This window comes from Vombatus ursinus, unplaced genomic scaffold (assembly GCF_900497805.2).
Source record: "Vombatus ursinus unplaced genomic scaffold, bare-nosed wombat genome assembly UNPS02014935.1, whole genome shotgun sequence".
In the NCBI taxonomy this organism is placed as follows: domain Eukaryota; kingdom Metazoa; phylum Chordata; class Mammalia; order Diprotodontia; family Vombatidae; genus Vombatus; species Vombatus ursinus.
Window position 1 is genome coordinate 2,226,491 of NW_020954713.1, and position 22,429 is coordinate 2,248,919.

The 22,429-nt window shown below is 44.7% G+C and overlaps 1 protein-coding gene across 5 annotated transcripts in view; it reads left to right on the forward strand.

The window, feature by feature from the left end:
• Positions 1-6,481: 6,481 nt before the first annotated feature.
• INSR (insulin receptor) overlaps positions 6,482-22,429 on the forward strand; it is a 155,103-nt gene continuing 139,155 nt past the window's right edge. For 4 of the 5 annotated variants that reach the window (XM_027844077.1, XM_027844078.1, XM_027844080.1 and 1 more), the window contains exon 1: positions 6,482-6,654. In XM_027844077.1, coding sequence (XP_027699878.1) covers positions 6,567-6,654 — 88 coding nt within the window. In that variant the 5' untranslated portion in view covers positions 6,482-6,566. The remainder of the gene's footprint in view (positions 6,655-22,429) is intronic. The other variant, XM_027844076.1, reaches the window with a different exon arrangement.

Sequence of the window (22,429 nt, forward strand, 5' to 3'; positions counted from 1 at the left end):
AGTAACTTTTGGAGCATAGCTATTTTCCCGAATGGTTGGACCAATTCACATTTCCTCCAACAGTGCATTAGTTTATCTGTTTTCCCACAGCCCCTTTGACATTTGTAATTTTCATCTTTTGTCACTTTTGCCCATTTTATGGGTGTGAAGTGGAACCTCAAACTCACTTTAATATGCATTCTGGTTATTAGTGATTTAGAACATTTTTATATGGCTGTTGATAGCTTGTTTTTTTTTTTCCTTTGAAAACTGCCTATTTGTTTCCTTTGACTATTTATTAGGGAATGGTTCTTAGTGTCATAAATGTGAATCAGTTCCTTCCATATCTTGTATATGAGACCTTTATCAGAGAAATTTGCTGCAAATATTTTTCCCCTTGCCCTTCTCGTTTTGACCATATTAGATTTGTTAGTGCAAAAACTTTTACATGTTGTATAGTAAAAATTTTCTGTTTTATCTTGTGTAATCCTATCACTTGTTTAGCCATGAAGTCTTCCTCTAGCCATAGATCAATCCAAATCTCATGATTTCATTCTAATATTTCTGGCTGTTTCACAGAGTCATTGATTTCTTTTTGTTCTATTCTAGTTTTCAGGGATTCATTTGTTGAGTAGGGTTTACTCCTTTCTCTTCAAAGATACTTCATTCTCCCTGGACCTTTTTCAGTAGATGCCTCTACTCCTGCTGCCTCTGGACACAGATACTTGAAGACTATACATGTCCTATCTTTGGCCCTGATGGCACTTCCTTTACTTGAGGGACTCCTTTCCTATTGCCTCTGAGCTTCTGAATGACTTTGTCATGCAATGGAAGAGGTCATGTAATGTAGTTTCTTATTAGATTTCTTGATCATTACTTGGCCAGGTGCAAACTTCCAGGGTTTGCTGGAGTAGGTATGTGGGAGCTGGGTGGCCCTGGATTAAGGCACTCTTCTTGTTAGGAAGTTCTAATAAATGCTTATTAAATGATTGATTGAAAACACCCCCTCCCAGAGACTCAGGGAAGGGCACAAGAGCAGCTCTCTTTGTCCCTGAAGCATCATCTCCCTGGGACCAAATGTAAATAATAATTCACTTTATAGAATTCAATTTTATTTTATTTTCAATTCTAAGTTCTCTCCCTCCCTCCACCCTTCCCCCACCCATAGAGAAGGCAAGATATACAATATGCATTATACATATGAAGTCATGTAAAATGTATTTCCACATTGGCCATGTTCCAAAAAGGAAAAAGAGAAAAAATTTATGCTTAAATCTGTACTCTGAGTCTATCAGTTCTCTATCTGGAGGTAGATAGCATTTTTCATCATAAGTCCTTTGGAATTATTGAGGATCATTGATCAGAGTTACTAAGTCTTTCACAGCTGATTATCCTTACGATATTGCTATTGCTGTGTAAATTGTTCTACTTTTGCCTACATCACTTTTCATCAATTCATATAGGTCTTCCCAGGTTTTTTTTTAAACTATCCCATTCATCATTTCTTATAGCACAATAGTATTCCATCTCATTTACATACCATAACTTATTTAGTCATTCCCTAATTGATGGGCATCTCCTCGATTTCTTTGGTAAATAAAAAATCAAAAGAGATGAGAAGGTATGGCCTGGGTATAGGTTACAGAACAAAGAAAAAACAGATAAGCAAAAAACAACTAACCAAGCAAATACAGCTAGTACTTGACAGTTTATTCAATATTCTGTACCAGTAGCCCCCCACCTCTAGCAAAAGGAGGAAAGCACATTTCATTATTTTTTTCCTCCAGGACAAAGGTTGGTCAATGCAATTCATCTGAGTTTAGCTGTCTTTTAATGTTGTCTTCATTTGCATAAAATATGGTTATCATATATATTTTTCTCCTGGTTCTGCTTACTTTATTCTGTACCAGATCAAACAAGTCTTCCCATGAATTCCTTATATTATTTCTTTCTCATGGTTCAATAATATTCCATTATTTGTTTAGTCATTCTCCAATTGATATATGTCTACTTTGCTTCCAATTTTTTCTACCACAAAAGTGCTGCTATGAATATTTTGTTATATATAGTACCTTTCTGTCTTCCACCTTGTTGGGGGCTATATAGGCATTTATATTACCTTATTTTAAATGAAACATTAAAAAATTTTTAATTTAACAAACACCAAAAAGAGAGAACATTTCCATATATAATTTAAAATAAAAAAGAGGATTTTATATGGGGAAATCATGGATCTCTACACACAGCTCATTTTAAATTTGAATAAGTTCAATATATAAGTTTCAAAGCTGTCCTGCTTGTCTGTTTTCTTCTGAACTTCCCTTCTGTTCTCTTTTGTGCATTTAAAAAATACTTCAATGACTCTTTGTTTCTTTTATTCTTTTTTTTTTTGCAATGGTATCTCCAGCTTTCTCCTCCCAATTCTTTTCCCAAATAAAGATACAAGCTTCAAAATAAACAAGCATAGTCACATAAAATAAATCAACATATGGTGTATTGTTTTATTTTAAATTTAAAAATCTTATTTTAAAATATCACATTCACTTCTGGACATATCCCTCTCCCCTCTCCTACCAAGTGATACTTCCCTTTTATATCAAAAGTTTTAAAAAACAACAACCCAGAAACAAAGCAGTTCAGTAAAACTAACCAAGAGTATATTCAATATTCCGTACCCTTAGTCCTCCACTTTGGCAGTAAGGGGAGAGAGGTGCATTTTCTCAATCCTTCTCTGGGGTTGTTTGATCACAATTACACAGCATTCAATTTCTTTTTTCTCTTTGGTTCATTGTATTGATGTTGTAGTCATTGTGTATATTATTTTCTGGTTCTGCTTAATTCACTTTGAATCCATTGCTATGTCTTGTAATGCTTCTTAGAATTGTTCATGTTTGTTGTTATTTATAGCGCTTTCCATTCCATTTGTCTCACAATTTTTGAAGCCATTCACAATCAGTGGACAATTACTTTGTTACCAGTTCTTTGCTGCCACGGAAAGTGGGGCTATGAATGTTTTGGTGTATGTGGGATCTTTTTTTTTCTTGCCCTCCTTGGCTTATGTGATTATAGTCCATATCTAAAGCTTCTTTTCCTACTGGCCCTTGGCAAGTGGCATCCTCAAAGCCCTGCTGTTGTATTTCCCCTTAGGGTTCTAGGTTTAGCCCTCAGGGCACGGAGTGGGGTGGAACGAGAAGACTTATCTTTCTAATGCTATAGCTTAAGAGCCCCCTAACTGGTGGGCTCCCCCCCACCATGATTATCAGTTGCTATCAACTAATCAGCAAGACTTAATCAGCTTTTACAAGTGATTATTTATTATGCAGTTATAACTGGAACAAAATAATCTCTCAAAAGACATCCTTACACTTTTCTCATAGTATATAGAGTCCAGACGAAAGTGGGTTTGAGCTTAGAGAACACAGGTGGCCAACAGTAGCTTTTAGAAATCTTTTAGTAGGAGTCCTCAGGACATTGTCTTCGGTAGGGATAGTGTTTGTTTGTAAAGCATTGAGTTTTGCCTTTCCTCATCAAGTCCAGTCTATCCTTGGTTCCTGATGTAGACATTGCTTCTGCCTGTTGCTGTCCCCTGGGACACTAAAGTCCAGATCCTCTGGTCTTCCAAAGTTCACAAAAGCCTTCTTCTGGTTAAAGGGGGTGGAGTGGGGAGGAGACTGATGCTGGCTCTCTTCCTCCCTCCTCCTTCTAGAAATTCTCTTTCAGAGGCTTGAGTGGAAAGGCAATGAGGATGGAATCCAGGATTTGAATGTACTTGTGGGTTTTATAGGAGCTCATTAGGTGCAGGGGGAGACCAAGTCCCTAAACCAGACTTAAGGTACCACTTTCTTTGGTTCATCCAATGGCTTTCAAGGCTGTTGAGACAGCTGTGTGTTGTGGCGGATAGTGCTGGATCTGCAGTTGGGAGCACCTCAATTCAAATCTCACTTCACACGCTCACTAGCTGTGTGATCCTGGGCAAGTCACTTAACCTTTGTCTGCTTCAGTTACCTCAAATGTAAACTGGGAATAGTCATAGCACCTCCATCACAGGCTTATTGTGAGAATAAAATCAGAAAACACTTTTTAAAGGTTTTACAAACCTTAAATCATTTTATAAATGCTAGCTACTTTATTATTATTTCAAAGATACCTAAATTGATCAATTAGGACTTGGTCCAAAGCCTATGATTAATTGATTGGATGGAGGCGCCCAGATCTTGCTCATACCTAGTGCATTCTCTCCTGGTTAAGGTTTCTGAGTGTAGCATCTCTCCACTTGGGGTGTAATTGTCTAGGCTGACTCCTACACTTATAACATCCCTCTATTTTTAATATGTGCTGTCCTCAGCAAATCTACTGGAGTGTGCTTGATCAAGTCTATAGTCCCAAATCCCAGAGGGCCTTTTAGTGACTTGGGGAAGTTTTGCATTACCCTTATTGAACGTCTTCCCCAGTGTCTGGTTCTAGAGAGACTAAAGTCTCTGTGAAAGATAAGCATTTATTTTAAGGAAGACAATCAATCCAGAAACAGTTCTCATTTTGATAGTGCTCTGGGCTAGGAGTTGGGATACTTGGCTCTGCCATTGACACACCATGTAACCTTAGGCCAGGGTCTTCCCCTCCTGTGCTCAGTTTCTTCCTCTGTCCAAAGAAGGGTAGACTATTTGATCTTTTTGGGCCCTTATTCCACTGAAAGCCTGTGACTGTGAGTGTAGATAGAGATGCACTACTTTGCTCAAGGCTGACAAACAAGGATGATTCAGTTTACAGGAAAGGTGTTTGGGAAAATCCTCTTGCTTTCTTTAATGAAACCAAGACTATTCATGTAGATTCTGGCTGAATTCCTTCTAAGTTCTGAATTCAAACAATCTCTTCTTCCTGCTCATTCCTTGGGAACTGTGCCCTTGCGCTCTGCCCCTACTTACGGCCTCCGAAGTGACCTGAACCTATGATCCTGCCTTATGACTCTAAAACTTTCACAGCCATTGTGTGACAAATATATTTTCCTGTCCTTGGATAATGTTGTTGGTATGCACTGCCTCTTAGGTTGAGGACAACGAACTCATGTTCTCCCTTTCCAATAGAGCTCCCTTCCTGGAGAGCTGATAAAACAAGGGGCAGAGTCAATTAATTATTTTGCCTAACACTTATCAAGTGTCTTTGTTTTCGGAGCCCTGTGTTAAGCACTGAAGGAGATACAAACTGGATAAGACACCCTCTATTTCCTCATGAAGCTTCTGGTTTAGATAGCTACAATAAATATTACATGTGGATTAGGGAGGTTTGAAATAAATATTTATGTGAGGGGAAGATGTTACCAACCAGGTAACAGGGAAATGAAGGAAGACTTCCTGGAGGAGATGGCTTTATGAGTTGGACTTAAAAGGTTAGGTACAATTCAGCAGCAGAAGGGGAAGGAGGACATAAAGGGTCTTTCCCTCTGAACTCTTATAGGTCTTGTTGTGGGATTCAATCATAGAACACAGAACACAGAATGTCAGAACTGGAAAGGACCTTAAAATATAGAGTGTCTTAGCTGGGAGAGACCTTAGAACACAGAATACAGAATGGGAGCTGAAAGGGCTTTGGGACGCAGAATGTCAGAGCGGGATTGAACCTTAGAACCTAGAATGTCGAGCTGGAAGAGTCCTTAGAACACAGACCTAGAAGGGCCCTTAGGTTATCGGATGTCATAAACCTCTTTCCTTTCATCCCACCTTCTTCTCCCCTCCTCAGCCCCACTCCTCCGGGGGCTTCTTCCTCCTCCCCTCCTCCCACCTTTGGCCCCGCCCCACCCCGCCCTTTCATCTCCAGTCCCCCCTCCCCCTTTCCCTCCCGCCCCCGCGCCGCTGGATCCCCAGAGCCCTCCCTTCCAGCCTTCTCACGTTCCGCGCCGTCTTTTCCAGCGTCCCGGCCAGGGCCAGCCCAGCCCAGCTGACGGGGCCGCTGTGTTTACTGGCCAGACTCGAGCGGGGAGCGAGGAGCAAGGAGCGGGGAGCGCTGGTGCCTGCGGGGAAGGGGCCGCCGAGAAGAAGGAGGGGACAGGGCCAGAGCAGGGGCCTGCGGGGGGGGGCCAAGCGCGCAGCCGAGGCCCGCTCGCCTGGGTGCAGTGCCCAATTCACAGCCGCGCTGTCCAGCCTCGGGCCGCCAGGGGGTTACTGGGCCTGGGCCGGGGCCGCGATCTCCGGGGAGGGGGCGGGCACGCGGACGGGGCGCGGGGCTGCTGCTGGACTCGGCCCAGCCAGCGCCGAGGAGGAGGAGGAGGAGGAGGAGGAGGAGGGGAAGGAGTCGGAGGGGAGGAGTGAGGTGGCCCTGGCCCACGCCCCTCCCGGGCCCCTCTCGTGCCCCCGGGGGGGGGTAGTCCCCCACCCACATTTCCTGCGCGGGGTATTTAAAGCACCTTGGGTACGGCCCGCCTGGGCCCGCGCTGCCCTTCCTTGCCCTGCTCTGCCCCGCTCTGCCCTGCCCGCCCGGGCTGGGATGGAGCCCGCCGCCCCCTGCTCCCGCCCGCTCCGGGCCCTCTGACCCACTGCTCGCCCACCCGTCTGCCGCCGCCCCCCGGCTGTCAGTCGGTCTGTGTCCCCAGGACCATGGGGGCCGTGCGGCCGCTGACTGTCGGGTTGCCCCCTCTACTGCTACTGCTGCTGAGCACTTCGTGTGGCTTGATCTCCGGGGAAGGTGAGTACATTCTGGTCCTAGGGTCTCCCTCCCTGGGCCCCGATTCTGTCGCTATTGCAGCCTGCGCCCAAGAGGCCCCCCAGTGCAGCCTTGCAGGCTGGGGCTGCCACGGCCTGGTCGCAGGGAGCTGACCTTGGCCTCTGACCTCCCAGAGTTCAGCTACAGGTTTCTCTGGGGGACCCCAGGGGTCTGCTCCAACCTTAGGATTCAGACAGGTCCAACATCTCCCAGGTTCTGTAGCTTTGCCTCGGCCACCTTGGCTTCCTTCCTTCGTGTCCTCTGTGAGCCCCCACTGGGGGTCCCCTCAGCTCTGTCCTCCTGATTCTTCCCATCCCCTACCCTTCCTGGGTGTCCTGAAGCAAGATCTAATCATAGCCTGGGTCTCCAGGTCTCAGGGTGCCCTCAGCAACCACCGCTTTGACCTGGTGGAGATTATGGGGCACTGGCCAGTGACTGCAGAAGAATTCTTTCCCCCCTTCTCAATCTCAGGAATGTCTGCCCCAGGAGTAGGTCCTGAGGCTCTTAGAAACGTCTGGCTTTACATTTAAAAGCCCGGATTTTGCCTTTCTCCTCTGGGAGTCTGAGCCAGTGGTCCTGAGAAAAGCAGCCTGATGAACCCTTCCCACCTCCCCACCCCCCATCCCCATCCCAGTGTGTGCCTTGCAGGGTTTTCTCTGTGGTTGTTCCCTACTCCAAATTGCTGTGGGAGGGGCTGAGGCCCAGCCTGGGTCAGTTACAGGGGAAGAGATGGTTTGGAATGAAGTGAGGGGGTTGGCCAGGAGGATCTCTAAGGTCCCAATCCAGCTCTGTTGTAGGAGCCACATGGAGCCACAGATTTGCAGAGCCAAAGGACTTTAGAGATCCTTTCATTGTGTAGAAAGAGAAACTGAGGCTCAGAGAGCCAGAGACCTGCCAAGGGTCACATGTAGAGTTCCTTCGAAGTGTAGCTTATGGCTTGCACTCCAGCTTTCTTGCTCTGTCTGCTGAGACCTGCTAATTCTTAGTCTTGACAAAGGAACTTTGGCTTTGTTCCTTCTCTTGTTTAAACTTTCTTGCCCTAGCTGATGGTCAGTCCATAAACCAGGGTCTTCCCTTGTAACATTCCATACCCTGGTTTTCTGATAGATGTAGAACAGTGCCTCTGGAAAGGGCTTCCAGCAGATGTCTGGGCAGGAACTCAGGCGAGATGGAAAGGCTTGGTTGGGACAGTACTTTGGCTCTTGGGCCTGCTTGCTCTGTCTTTGGGTGGGGGGTGGGGCACCTGACTCTCAGGGCCTTCACAGGTGCTTTTGCATCCTTAGCTCCTGGCTCAGGGAGTTCTGGGCTTCTCACTGAAGTTGTTAACATGGGGGAAGCATCGAACAGCAAGAAAGACAGTGAATGAGGAGCAGCTGCTCCCCAGGATGCACAGGGGCTCATTTGAGGAGCTCCTAAGGTCCTCCTGACTGAGCTGGGATTTGTCACCCTATCATTATTTTTATTATTATTTAGAATCATCAGAGCTCAGATTATTTGACAGGGGAAGGGAAGGAGTCTGATGTCTGTTTTTCAGGCCCCATTGATATCAAATTCGTACCCTTAAATCTGGGAGAAATAATGTAAAGGGAAAGAGGACCTTCTGGGTTTCAGGACAATGAGGAATGTCATTTTTTCTTCACCATTCCATCAAGCACAAGTGTGCTGGAGTTTGGGAATCATCAAAGATCAAGATACCATCCTTTGCTCACGGAGCTTCCAGGTCAGAAGACTCGGGTTCAGATTCTATCTTTGATACTTACCACTTGTGTGACCTCAGGCAAGTCTCAACTTTCCTGGGCCTCGTCTTCCCCATCTGTAAAATGAAGGGGTTGGATTAGATGGCCTGTGGGATCTCTTTCAGCTCTAGAACTAAGAGAAGTTCAGTGAGTTGATAAATCAAAGAGAGGCCCCAAAGACTGGAGAAGGTAACTATCTCCTGACTGTAGGTATTTGCATGGGCTGACCCCCCACTGTCTGGAATTTGCTCCCTCCTCACCTCTGCCTCATAGAATCCTTAGCTTATTTTTTTCAAAGTCCAGCTTAGATGACACCTTCTACCTATGACCTTTCCTAATTCTGCACCGTGCTCTTCCCCCTTCTCCATTGTTAGTGCTCGCTAGCTCTTGAAATGACTTCTGTATTATTTGTTTATACTTTGTATTTGTTTATCGGTGTACATGTTGTCTCCTTCTAGGAGAACACAGGCTCCTTGAGATGAGCGTGACTGGTTTTTGCTTTTTTATTGGCAGTAGCCGGTACAGTGCTTAGCTCACGGTGGCGTTTCTTTAGCATTCATTCAATGCTTTTTAAAAAATTTATTTTTCATTCAACGCTTATTGAATTAACTCCAAGCAGACCAGGGTAGTCACCAAATGAGAGGCACAGGCCATAAGTGTCCTAGGAGCTCAGGGGAGGGGGAAGAGACCTGTGGCAGTCTGGGAGAGCTTCAGAGAAGAGGTGGGCCTGGAGCTGGGCCTTAAAGAGTGGGTGGATTTAGAAAGGCAGAGAGAAAGAGAAAGGCACCTTTTGAAGGCCATGACTTGGTTATGTTGGAGCTGGTGTGGAAAGTTCTTGTAGGGGAGTAGAGAGGCAGATTTCAGCTTGATGATAATGGGGGGAAATTCCTAACAATTAGAGCCATCACAAGTGGAGTAGGCTGCACCAGGGTGGGTAATGAGTTCCCCATCACACAGTAGGTATTGAGCAAATGCTTGTCGCATCATATAGTACTTATCCAGAGCAACCCGACTGTGTTTGTTTCCCTAACAACTAAGGCATTTATCAGGGAGGATATAATGGGAAAGAAGAAGCCTGGAGAAAAGAAGACTTTGGGTAAAGGGGAAGAGATGAGAGACATGATAGCAGTCATTTAGTATTTGAAGAATTAGCATAATGTTGGAAAAAAGGAGTTAGATTTGCTTTCCTTGGCCCTGTGAGGGAAGAATGAGCAGCAATGGCAGTTACAGAGACGCACATTTAGGCTCCATATATTGAACAACTTCCTAAGCAGTGGAGATAGCCAGAAGTAAAAGGGACTGCAAAAGAAAGCAGTGAGTCTCCCCTACCTGAAGGTCATTAAGCAGGGGCAGGAAGATCGCCTGTTGGCTGTATTCTGGTGGGCCTCTTCTTCAGGTGGGGTTTTGACTGGCCGGCCACTGAGGAGCCTTCTCTGACTCTGCCTTTCTCCATTCCTCACCCCTACCCCCCTGCCCCTCCCTTTTGTCCCTCATGTTTTTCCACTTCTCCTCCCTCCCTTGGCACTTTCCTGGCTCTGAGGACCAGAATGATGAATTTGGATGGAGTCTAGATTCAGGTTAGGTTTATCCAGTTTGTGGTAACCCCCTGTTTCACAATAAGGTTTGACTTTAAGAAACAGGCGTATTGTGGCTTCTGTTGTTAAGAGGCCTCCTCGAGGAAAACCCCCGTGTTTGATTCTCTTAGGAATTAGCTCATTGCCAATTTGGAACTGGATTTATGACTCTTAAACTAAGATGTCACTTAACTGGGTGTTTAGTTGTTTCACAGGTTGAAGAATTCTGTTGTCTTCCTCTCCCCCTCCCGCCTTCTGTAATCTGTTTATAAACATCTACAAACAGATCTCTTTTTAGGCTCAAGGTGGTGTGCTGTAGGACAAAGAGCTCAGGATTCAGAGACAGAAAACCTGGATTCAAACGTGGCACTTGCGTTTTACTGCCTTTGTGAATCATTTCCCCTTTCTGGGCCTCAATTTCCCTTCTAGAAAATGAAGGCATTGGTGCAGAATGATTGATCTCTAAGGTACCTCCAATTCAATCCCATTTAAGTGATTACTGTGTTCTAGGCACTGGGGTTACAAAGACAAATAGTAACAATCCCTACCCTCAAGAAGCTTATATTCTGTTTCAGGAGGGGGAAACAAGGTATGCATATAGAAGTCCCTTCCAGGCACTGTACCTTGTTTAAACTTTGTATCTCTTCCAGTAGGGCACCTAGGGATCCATACACAGTGGGAATTTAATAAATGTTTGACAGATGAATGAGGCAAGAATCAAGTCAGGAGACATATTTTGCAGGCAGAGGAATGCAGGGCAGACTCAGGTCTGGCAGCGGAGAATGCGTCCAGGGTCTTGCCCAACACTTAAGGACTTTGCAGCCCCACAGTAGGAACAATAAGTAACAGTTTCGGAGAGGTAGATTTAGGGTCCATAGAAGGAAGGACCCCCCCCCAATTCCCTGGGTCCTTAATTGGCCCAAGTTGCTTGGAAAGTATTCAGGCAAAGGCTGAATGATCACTTGTCAGGGCTATTGTGACAAGCACCTGCGGTCAAATATCATGTCATATCATATTGTAAAGTTTGAACTCTGAGCTCCTCTCATTTTACAGACGGGGAATTGTTTGTGTTCACAGAATCACAGAATTGGCCTAGATAGCCCCAGGGCTCTTCTGATATGAAAATTCTAGGATTTTGTGCTGTTAACTCTCTGTTCCCATGAGCCTTTGTTTCTGCTCTTCCTACTAAATTTCCCGTTACCATTTGTGTTTGGCTTAACATCTTGGAAATGAGGCCTCCTCCATTGATGCAGGGCTCTCAGGCAGTGGGAGTACAAGAGAGAATGTGTTAGGTGGGGAGTTGGAGGGCCCGGGTTCAAATCCCTGTGCTTCTACTTATTAGCTGTGTGACTCTGGGCAAGCCACACGACTTCTCTGGGTTTTCATGATCTTACTGTTAAAAGGAGGGAGTTGGATTGGGTGACGTCTGAAGTCCCTTTGTACTGGAAATCTCAGAGCAGGAATGAGCTATCAAACAAGTCTGTGATGTGTAGGACTCTGAGGGACTCTGGGAGTCAGCAGGGTGTAACTGGGAAGCCAGGGAAGGCCAGGAGATTTAAAAAAAACAAACAGGGTCCGTGTGACTGTCTGTCAGACTGTCCGTTGCTGTGTGGCCAGCAGGGAGTGAGTATTTTTGTCTGCCTCCTGCCAAGGGTTGAGAAATGGATTGTAATAAGAGACTCCTGGGCAACCTCTCTCCTTCTTAGACTGAATGAGGCTGTTTTCTCAATTGGGAAACTTTCAATTTGGGTCCCAGGGGGCAAAGTGGGGGCAGTTTCCTTGCAACCCTTCCCCCTCCCCCCCAGAACAGTTATATATGCTCTGGCTGGGAAAGAAAAATCGGGATCTGAGAACAACTTGGCTTTGTCTCTTATAAGTGAGGCTGTAGTTGATTCCAGAGTTTTACATGCATCATCTTGTAGGTGCCTATTATCCACATTTTACAGATGAGGAAACTGAGGTTCAGAGAGTTTGAAAGACCTGTCCAGGGTCACACAGCTGTTTAGGTGTTGGAGATGGCCTCCGTGCCTGTCTTCCACCCCTCAAATGTTGTAGAGCTGAAAGGACCTTCGTGTAGTCAGATCCCTCTCCTGTTTTACAAACAAGGCCTAGGGATGGGGAGAGGGAAGGAAAGGAACTGTACAAGGTTACAGGGGTAGTAAGTTTTAGAGCTCAGGTTTGATCTGAGGTCTTCTGACTCCAAATCTTGACGTCTTTCTGCTAATCCACTCTCTCTGAAGTCTAGTCCAAATCAGCACTACCTTCCTCTCCCAGTTTTCAGGTTTTCAATCACTTAGCTTTACTGTCTGCAGGGTATTTACTGTAAACCAAGTTTAACTTCCAGAAACTTCTCTCAATCCAGACAGTATTTTGAGCACTAAAGTTTGACAGCGGGTCTAGCTCCTCCAAGCAGCCCCTCCAATATTGCAGTTAAACGAGTTTGTCCAGGGAGACCAGGGGCCCGCCTTCCACTTTGAGAAACTCCGGAACCTCTGCTCCCAATCAGAGGCCTCTTCTTTCCCACCCTGCCCCCCCTTTCCTGAAAGTGTTGACAAAGTTGATCACTCTTGGATTTTGAATAAAGTCATTCAGGAAAAAAGGCCTTGGAAACCTGGCCCTGTCTCTGTTTTTCTGGGTTCTCATCCTGGGGGGCTGGTGCCCTGGGAAGAAATAGGGCAGGGGAGATCGGGCAGCTGGGGGCTCGTGAAGGGTATTCGGGCTGGAGCTAAGGCTGGGCCTAGGCTTGGGGTGGGGTGCGGAGCTTCATGAAAAGCCTGAAACTTCCATCGTGGCTTGGGGTAGAGGGTGGAGCTATAGCAGAGGGAGTTTCTCTGCTCAGTCCATCAAGCACATTTTTAGCTGGGAAAACTCAGTTTTGAAGATCAAGTCTCCTAAAATAATGTCAGTTGAATGCTGTGATAATAGCATGATGGGGGCCATCTCCAGTCATCCTGATCTATATCTGGCCACTGGACCCAGATGGCTCTGGAGGAGAAAGTGAGGCTGGTGACTTTGCATAGCCCTTCCTCACTGAAATCCAATTCACTTGCAAGTCATGGCGTTACCTTCCTGATGTCATGAGCCTCTTCTAGAACAAAGGACAAACAACAACAAATAGCATGGTGATGCACACTGACTGACTAGCTGGTCCTGGCCTCCCAAGCCTTGAGATCATAGATAAACCCAATCCTTTGCCATTGAATGGTGTGTGTGTATGTGTGTGTGTGTGTGTGTGTGTGTGTGTGTGTGTATGTGAATGAGAGTCAGTTAACTAGCATTTATTAAATGTCTATTGTGCGCCAGTGCTGGGGATACAGAGAAAGGCCAAAAAAAATAAAACAAAACCCCAACAGCGTGTGTGTGTGTGTGTGTGTGTGTGTGTGTGTGTGTGTGCGCGTGTGGTGTTTTTGAATGCATGTGTAAGACCCTGCTGGTATGGGTCCCTTAGGGAACTCCTTCTGGTTGAGATTCTTGATGACACAGGGAGTAGAAGTCAGATAGATCCCTCTCTCCGACCCCTCCTCTCTCTCTCTCCCCCTCCTCTCCTGCAGCCTTCCTAAGGCACATGGTTGTTTCCCAACTCCTCCTTTAGCATAGGAATGTTGTTGTTATTTTTTAATCCTGGTTTCTACAAACCTGTTGTTGTTTTTTTTTTAATTTGATAATTGCATGTCAGTATAATGAGTTTCCTTTGAAATCCTGTGTATTTTATTTTATTCATTTAAAAACCTGATTCTGAGGAGGTCAATAGGCTTCACCAGACTGATCACCCAAGGGATCCAGCGCACAAAGAAGCTTCAGAGTCCCTGATTTAGAGGCAGTATAATATGGTGGCTAGAGTGTCACACTTAGAATCAAGCAGAACTGGGTTCAGATCTTTCCTTCGATACTCACTAGCTGTGAGAGTGAGAGTCCCTTCACTCTCTGAACCGTAAGGTCTTCATTTGTAAAATGGAGAGAATACCTAAAACATGTATTTCATTGGGTTGTTTGAAGACTCACATGAGATAATGTAGATCAACTTTACAACGCTATGTAAATGTCAGTTGTTAATGCTATTTGCCGTCATCCTTCTTCATCATGTCCACTTGAGCCCCAAACTAAATCCTCAAACCAATCTCCCCCCAAGCTGAATCTATCCAGGGCCGGCCGGCCTGCCTGCCTGTGGGAAGAGAGGTGTATTGCAAGCAGTTGCGACCTTGGAGTTGAAAGGTCTGGCTTCAGATTCTAGCTCAGTTATTCAATAGGAATGTGTCTATGAGCAAATCACTTAACTTTTCCGGTCCTTAGTATTCTTATCTTTAACCTGAAAGGATGGAAGCTTAGCCCTGAGAAGAGATGAGAAAATGTATTTCTTTCTCTTCTTTGCAGAGGTGTGTGACTATGGGGATAGATCATTGCATGTATATCAGACCTGGTTGATTATGTTGGGTTGATTGCACAGATCCCCTCTCTCTCTCCCTCCCTCCCACCTCCTTTAAGAATATGTTTGTCACAAGGGATGGCCCTCTGGAGAGGGATGGTTATTTAGGTAGTAATGAAGGTTGTGTGAAAACAAAAGATACAAGTGGAAATTTTAAAAATAATGGGGTGGAGTGGGATGGGGTAGACTGTGACCTCTTTCAGCCCTAAAATCTGATCCACTGGTTTTGGATCCCGAGGACCTGGGTTCAAATTCCAGGTCAGCCACTTACTACCTGTGTGCCTTTGGGAAAGCCCTTTAATCATCTATAAAATGAGGAAGTTGAACTGGGGTCCCCAGCTGTACCAGGATTGAGATGGATTCTCTGACGCTCCAGGAAGAACAAAAGCCCTTCTTCCATGGAAACAATGTTACCCACAGCGACTCCTTGGCTTTGTGGGCTACAACACTGTTGCTAGAGCGAATACCTATAACTTGTATCGAAATGTCTCCATGGCTTTCTCACCCAGTGGGGACTTAGATACTACAGTGGACTCGCTTAGGTTCTTTGTGTTGGGGGGTGGGGAAGGCGGGGCAGGGAAGGACGACTAGCATTAAAATCTCATAGAGGACCTTTCAGACCATCAAATCTACCTTCCTTGTTCTCCCAGCCTCAGTTTCCTTAGGTGTAAAATGGGGATAATAGCACTTCCCTTCCAGGGTTCTTGTGAGAATTAAATGTGATTAGATAGATATAGATACATGTATGTATATAGACACATATATTTATCTGTGTATTATATTACTTGTAAACCTTAAAGTGCCAAATAAATGCTGACTACTGTTACTACTACTAATTATTGTTATTATATATATTCTACTCAACTCATCAAAATTTGATTGAGATCTTACTCTGCACCAGGCACTTCTGTTGTTTTATAGATGGAGAAACTGAGGCCCTAGGTGATGACATGACTTGTCCGAAGTCCTATTAGGTAGTGAATGGCAAAGCTGAAATTTAAAATCAGGTCTTCTGACTCCAAATCAAGCCTTCATTCTGCTGTGTATATATTCCCTTAACTGGAGAAGAAAGAGGAGCGAGGTGTCCCCTGAACTTGGCCTGGAAGAATGGCTGGGATTTTATCAGTCTAACCGGGACATCCCAGGCTAGCGCAGCAGAGGTCCAGAGATGAGACTGTGAGTGAGCCTGGTGGGGATTTGGGAGCAGAGCAGAGCAGAGCAGGAATTAATGTTTTCAATAGTAGGAGGCTGGATAAGAGGAATGGACATTGAATGCCAGGATGGAGAATGTGGATATGATCTGACAGATTTCCTGAGTAGGGTTTTTTTTTTCTCTTGTAGGCAAAAATAGGAGCATTATAGTAGAATAATAGAACAGATATTTATTAGGCTCCTATTGGGTGAAGAGACCTGTTCTATTCTAGGGGAGAGATGTAATAGAAAGTTTAGATAAGGCAGTTCCTGCCTTGAGGATCACTTAGCTTAGTTAGAGAGATAAGACATAAACACAGACAGCTAAATATTCACACTATTCCATGATGATGGGGTATGTAAAATGCTTTGCACATTTTTAAGTGGTATATAAATGTCAATGATGAAGATGATGAGGATGGTAATTGCATCAGAATACTTTGTACAATGATCAGTGAACAGGAATTCCCAGGAGACAGAGTTTTTAGTTTGTCCTAAGCACTTGCTAGCAGTGATAGCAGTAGTGAGCTCCTTATCACTAAGGTATCCAAGAAGACATTAGAGCATCTCTTGTCAGGGAGGCAAAAGGGTTTCCTGCATCAGGTGAGAGGTTGACCTTAGAGGCTCTCTGAAGACCTTTCTCTCTCTGGGATTCTAGGTTTCTGTAGTAAAAGCTACATTTCAGGAAGAATAATTTTGGCAGAAAGTTCAAGGAGGCTGGGGAGCCAGGTACTGTGCTGGACCCCATTTTTCTCTCAATGCAGCCCAAGGTCATGTTAGTTTTTTGGTCACCATATCATATGGTTGACTCATTGAGTTGGGTGTCCACTGGAACACCCAGATTTTCTTTAGAAGAACTGCTATCAAGCATTATCTGTAATGGTGATAAGCTAGAAGCCTTTCCAATAAGATCAGGGGTGAAACAAGGATGCCCATTATCACCAGTCTTATTCAGTATTGTACTAGAGATGTTAGCTTTGGCTTTAAAAGAAATTGAAGGAATCAGAATAGGCAATGAGGAAACAAAGCTATTACTCTTTGCAGATGATATGATGGTATGCTTAGAAAATCCTAGAGAATCAATTGGAAGAACTACTGTGTGGCTAGTCCTCTCCCATCTCCTCCTTCTGATGTTGATTTGTAGTCCTCATCTTTCTGTCTTTTTCACAAAAATAGCATAAGAAAAATTATCAAATGCTTCACTAAAAACTATAGCACTCCCTTGAATCACCAGGAGAGTAACCCGATCAGGAAGTAAAGTTAGTCTGGCCTGGTCTGTGCTTTATGAAGTTATGCCGACTCTTTGGAATCACTGCTTTCTTTTCTGAATGTTCCCTAACCATCCCTTTAATAATCCATTCTAGCAAGGTCAAGCTCACTCACAGTTTGAGGAGTTGATTCTGTTATTTTTTTTTTTAAACTGGGACCATATGCATTTTTCTCCTCTCTTCTCCCTCTTCCATTCTCTATGATTTTTCAAAGATTATCTCCACGATGGAGAGTGGGTTACCAATCAAATTTGCTAGTTCTTTTTGAACCAGAAGAGGTGATTCATCTGGGCCTACTATTCTGAATCCATCCAAGGCAGCTAGGTGGTCGCTGCTCTCATACCAACTCCCCGGTTATCTTGGGTATCAATTCTTTATTAGTTCATTTTGTTCTGTTCTCTCCAGTCCAAAGATCATTCTTCTTGGCAGGAGCAACAGATGAAAAATCAGATTGGGGAGAGAGGGAGGAAGGGTTGGGGAAATGTGATGAGGTGTAAGGTATACATCTGTAACAGTGCTTCCAACGAAAGGGGATTCTTTTGCTCCCCGACAAGTTTCTATTTTCAGGGAAACATTTCTAGAAGCCAGAACAAGTGGATCTGTGGTCATGGGGCATTTCCTTGGGACTTTTGCTAACTGGTATTTTTTTTTTTCTGACCCTTGGATGGGACTGAGTTCTAATAACTTAGTTCTGATCTCAGGGGCAGGTTAGCCAAACAAAGTGAGTGGATAAACAGGACAATAGGGAAATGATTAAACTGCTTAAGAGTTTTGACTGTCTCCTAATTGGTGTCTCAATCTCCAATGGTTCTCTTCTCCAAGCTACCTTTCACAACGTCATCCAAGAAATTCATCCTGATGGCCTGCCAGTGCAAGTTTTGCCTCCTGATCATTGCATTCAAGACCCTCCGCCATCTGCCTCCCACCTATCCATCCTTAACGTAGCCTAGTCCCCTTCACGCATTCTGGATGCTAGCCAAAGGGAGCTGCTCCCTGCTTCTGCTCTTCTGTTGCCCTGCCCCATTTCTGTGAATTTGCTCCTGCTGCTGTCCTGTCTCAATCTATTACAATTTAGTCTTGTCTTCAGGGCCCAGCTCAGGTGCCACCCCCTCCATGAAGCCTTGCCTTCCCACCCCTACTGAAAGTGTTCTCTTTGTACTTTGTCTGCACCCTTGCCTTTGCACTTGGGGAAAACCACAGAATAGTAGTTAGAATACTGGACTTAAGAGTCTGGGGGAGTGGGTGGGTGGTAGTATTTGCATTCCAATCCTATTTCAGACACTTAATAGCTTTGTGACCCTGGGAAAATCACTTATCCCCTCTTAGAGCCTCAGTTTTCTCATTTGTGAAATGGGGATAGTCCATGCAGTACCTATTGTGCAGTTCTCAGGAAAGAGCTTTATAAACCTTAAAGCCTATAAAACATGGGTTATTGTTATTGTCATTATTACCATTGGACCTATCTCACCCCTCCTTGTATTATTATATGTATTTGCACACCAGTTTTATCTTCCTCCTAATTGTAAATGCCTTGAGGGCAGAGAATGAATCTTCTTTCCATGCCTTACCTGCCATAGGCATTTAATAAATGTTTGTGGATTCAAACCCAAATCTCTTTCAATACTTGGAAGGACTAATTTATGTATGAAGTTATTTAATTATAATATGCTAATTTAAATCAGGAGATTAAAGCAGATCCCCTAAAGCCTGGTTTATTGCCAAGGACAACAATAGCTCCTGGCTACACACCCAGCGGGCCGTGCCAGGTAAATGTTTAACAATGGGCTGGGGGCTGGGAATGTACTCAAGGCACACTTTTAGGGTTCATCTGCATTTTTTAACATTTCCTCACTTTCTCACCTTCTCACTTTCTTAAGTCTAGACAATCAATGAAACAATAAATCCAGCTCTGATCTGTTGCATTCACCCATTTCCAAGATGCTTACACTGAACATTTTACAATCAACATGAGTGGGGCAAGCTGTTGGGAGTTGGCTCCAGCTCACTCCTGTTTTCCAGGTCCCTTCACACAACATAATAGAGTTGGAAAGTATGTAAGGGACCACCCAGTTCAACCTCTTCATTTACAGGTTTCCAGAGCATTGAGGTCCTGCCATGTTGTTTCATTCATTCAACAAGCATGTATTGGGTGCCTACTACTATGTTCTGGGCACTATCCTAACTGCTGGGGGTGCAAAGATCCAAACAAGAAAAGGGCCCCTGCCCTCAAGGAGTTTCTTTCCGGCTGTAATCCAGTATCTTATTCCTTAGTCCTCCACTGGTCACTACATTGTGTCATTCCTACCGCTACTGGCCTGGCGTCTTCTCACTAGGCAGCCAGCTGACATTGCTCGAGCCAGTGCTGTGCTCCTGATGGCAGCTAGAAATCCTCCAGGTAGTGAGCAGAGACTCCTAGATTTTAGAATGTTAGAGTTGAAAGGGATATGAGACCATCTAGTTCAGCCTCTCTCATTTAACAGATGAGAAAACTGAGAAGGTAAGTGACTTGTTCATAGTCTCCAAAGGAGGAACCCATCAAGTCAGAATTTGAACCCATGTTCTCTGTCTCCAAATTCATCCTTCTTACTGCTGCACCATGCTGCTCAGATTGTGGGCCTTAAAACCCTGGTCCTCTAATTCCAAATCCAGTCCTTTTCCTTCTATGCCATGCCGTTCCTCAAAGCCCTGTGATGCCAGCAGGAATTAATTTTCCCAGTGTTATTGATAAGAAAGCTGAGGGCTCAGGGAAGGATAATGACTTTCTCAAGGTCATACAAAGTGGGCTGGGGGTAATCAGAGATGGTAGAGGAGGTGACTGTGGAACTAGACTTTTATAAAAAGGTGGGTGGGATTTAGATTGGCAGAGAAGAGAAGAGGAGGAAGGGCAGGTAGTGAGTAAATGGAGGGTCTCTTTTGGGGATGGTTAATTGCTTTGTTTATCAATCGTGGAGGGCCCTTATAGGGGAGAGCAGAGAGAGAATTTTGGCTTGACATAAGGAAGAATGCCTTAACAATAAGATCTGTACCAAAGTGGATTGGGCTATCTTAGGAGGTGGTGGGGTTCCCCGCAGTGGAGGCCATAGGATCATAGATTTAGAACTGGATGGGACCTTAGGGGTCATCAAGGCCAACCTCTTCATTCCACAGAATGAGGAAACTGAGGCAAAGGTGAAATGATTTGCCCAAGGTCACACAGCTAGTAAGTATCTGATGGGGGATTTGAACTCTATTCCCTATGCCAAGCAGATTGGATATGGATATTGGATGTTGAGGTAATTCTTACTCAGATACAGGTTGGACTGAATGGTCTTTGAGGCTCTTCCCCCTTCTGAGAGCTAGGATTCTGTGAAGCAGTCGAGCGGGCTTATCTGATTAACCTTGTTCAAAGGGAGCTGAATAGAGTACTGGGCTGGGAATTAGCAAGGCTAGTCTTTCTGAGTTCAAATCTTGCCTCAAATATACTTCCTAGCTGGGTGACCCTGGGCAGGTCAGTTCACCCTGTTTGCCTCAGTTTCCTCATCTGTAAAATGAGCTGGAGAAGGAAATGGCAAACCACTTGAGTATCTCTACCAAGAAGACCCCATGTAGGGTCACAAAGAGTCCAATGGGACTGAAAATGACTCAGCAACAAATAGCTCATTCAGTTACTAGCTGTGTGACCTCAGGCAAGCCACTTAATCTCAGTTTCCTCAGTTGTAAAATGGGGGATCATAATAACATCTCCCTCTTAGGGTTGTAGTGAGGATCAACTGAGATAATATTTGTAAAGTGCCTGGCACTTAGTAGGTGCTATATAAATGCTAGCTATTATTATTATTATTATTAAATGACCTTAAGCACTTAGAAATTATGAGACTGTCCTTAAAACATTTCTTTAATTCAGTGTTCTTTCTCTTTCTCATGTATACCTAGCTTTCTGGGGTGTTCCATCCTATCCTAGGCTTCCCAATAACTTTATTTTCTCTGTTATGGGGTACTAGGAAGCCAGCGTGATGGCTATGTTTTTCACTCAATGTGGGGGTGATAAGAGGGGTGAATGTGAACTGTGATGGGTGGAAGTCTCTGGACTGTCAAGCATTACTTGCTTATCAAGGAGTGAGAAGAGAAAAATACTCAGTAGGCGTTTCTGGGTGTGTCACCCTGCCTGCCCAACGTAGACTGGGCTGCTCCAAGAGACAAGGTGTGGCCAGCCCTGCTCATTTGGCTGTGATGGTGGGCTAGGAGAAGTCTGTCTGGTTTGGGACCTTGACATTTGACTGTGTTTTGGACCTGAGAATACAGGCTAAGCAGAGCAACACAATCTTCATGTCAAAAGGGGAGTTAAAAATCCCAAGTAGAGAAGATCCTCTTTATTATTAAATGTTAAACATTGGTCAATCATTCAGAATTTTATTTCCAGGAAAGGGGTTCCTGCATCAGACAGGGGGCTGGGTGAGATAAATGACCTCTAAGCTTCCATATAGTTCTGAGAGGTTGAGATTCTAAGATTCTAAAACTTCTCACTCTCACCCTGCTCTCCCCTCCAGTTCATTTGGAAGACTGAAGAACTGATGTACATATTGGCAGCTAGTGTCAAAGGATCTAGCTCTGAAAGGGACCTCGGAGGGCATCCCACTCACTCAATCCCCTCATTTTATTGATTGAATACAGCAGACATTTAAGCACCTACTAGGTGTCGAGCGGGGCCTCTAGGAGGTGCAATGGATAGAATGCTGGGCCCGGAGTCAGGAAGACCCATCTTCCCGAATTCAAATCCAACCTCAGACACTTTCTAGCTATGTGACCCTGGGCAAGTCACTTGACTCTGTTTGCTTCAGTTTCATCATCTGTAAAATGAGCTGGAGAAGGAAATGGCAAAGCACTCCAGCATCTTTGCCAAGAAAACCCCAAATGGGGTCACAGAGTCGGACATGACTAAAAACTGACTGAACACCAACATGTGCCACCCACTATGCTAGGCACTGGGGATGCAAAGACAATTGAAACAGTCCTTACCTTCAGGGAGCTTCCGTTCCACTGGGGGAAAATATGTACGCACACAAAACCATTGGGAAATCTATACAAAGTAGGTACAAATGAAAGAAGGACACCAGCAATAGAAGTGGATCAGGATAGGTTTCCTCTAGAAGGTGGCCCTTTGGAAAGGAAGCTAGGGAGTCAGAGATGTGGAAACGATGAGGGAGTAGATTTGACTGTGTGAATGTGAGCACATCACTTAACCCACTGTTGGCCTCAGTTTCTTCAACTGTAAAATGGGGACAAGAATAGCACCCACCTCCAAGGGTTGTTATGAGGATTACAGGAGATCCTATTCATAGAGTGTTTTACAAACCCTAAAGTACTATGTGAATGCTAGCTATTATTATTTGTGGGAGACTGCTTTCAAGGTACAACGAAGAATGTCAGGGATGAGAGAAACATCGCACTGGAGCATTCTAAGTATGGGAAGCAATAATGTCATTAACCCTAGAGAGGTAGGCTGGAACCAGATTGTGAAGAGCCTTAAAATCCACCCTGGAGAGTTTGCAATTTGTCCCTAAGGAAATAGGGAGCCCCTGAAGTTTC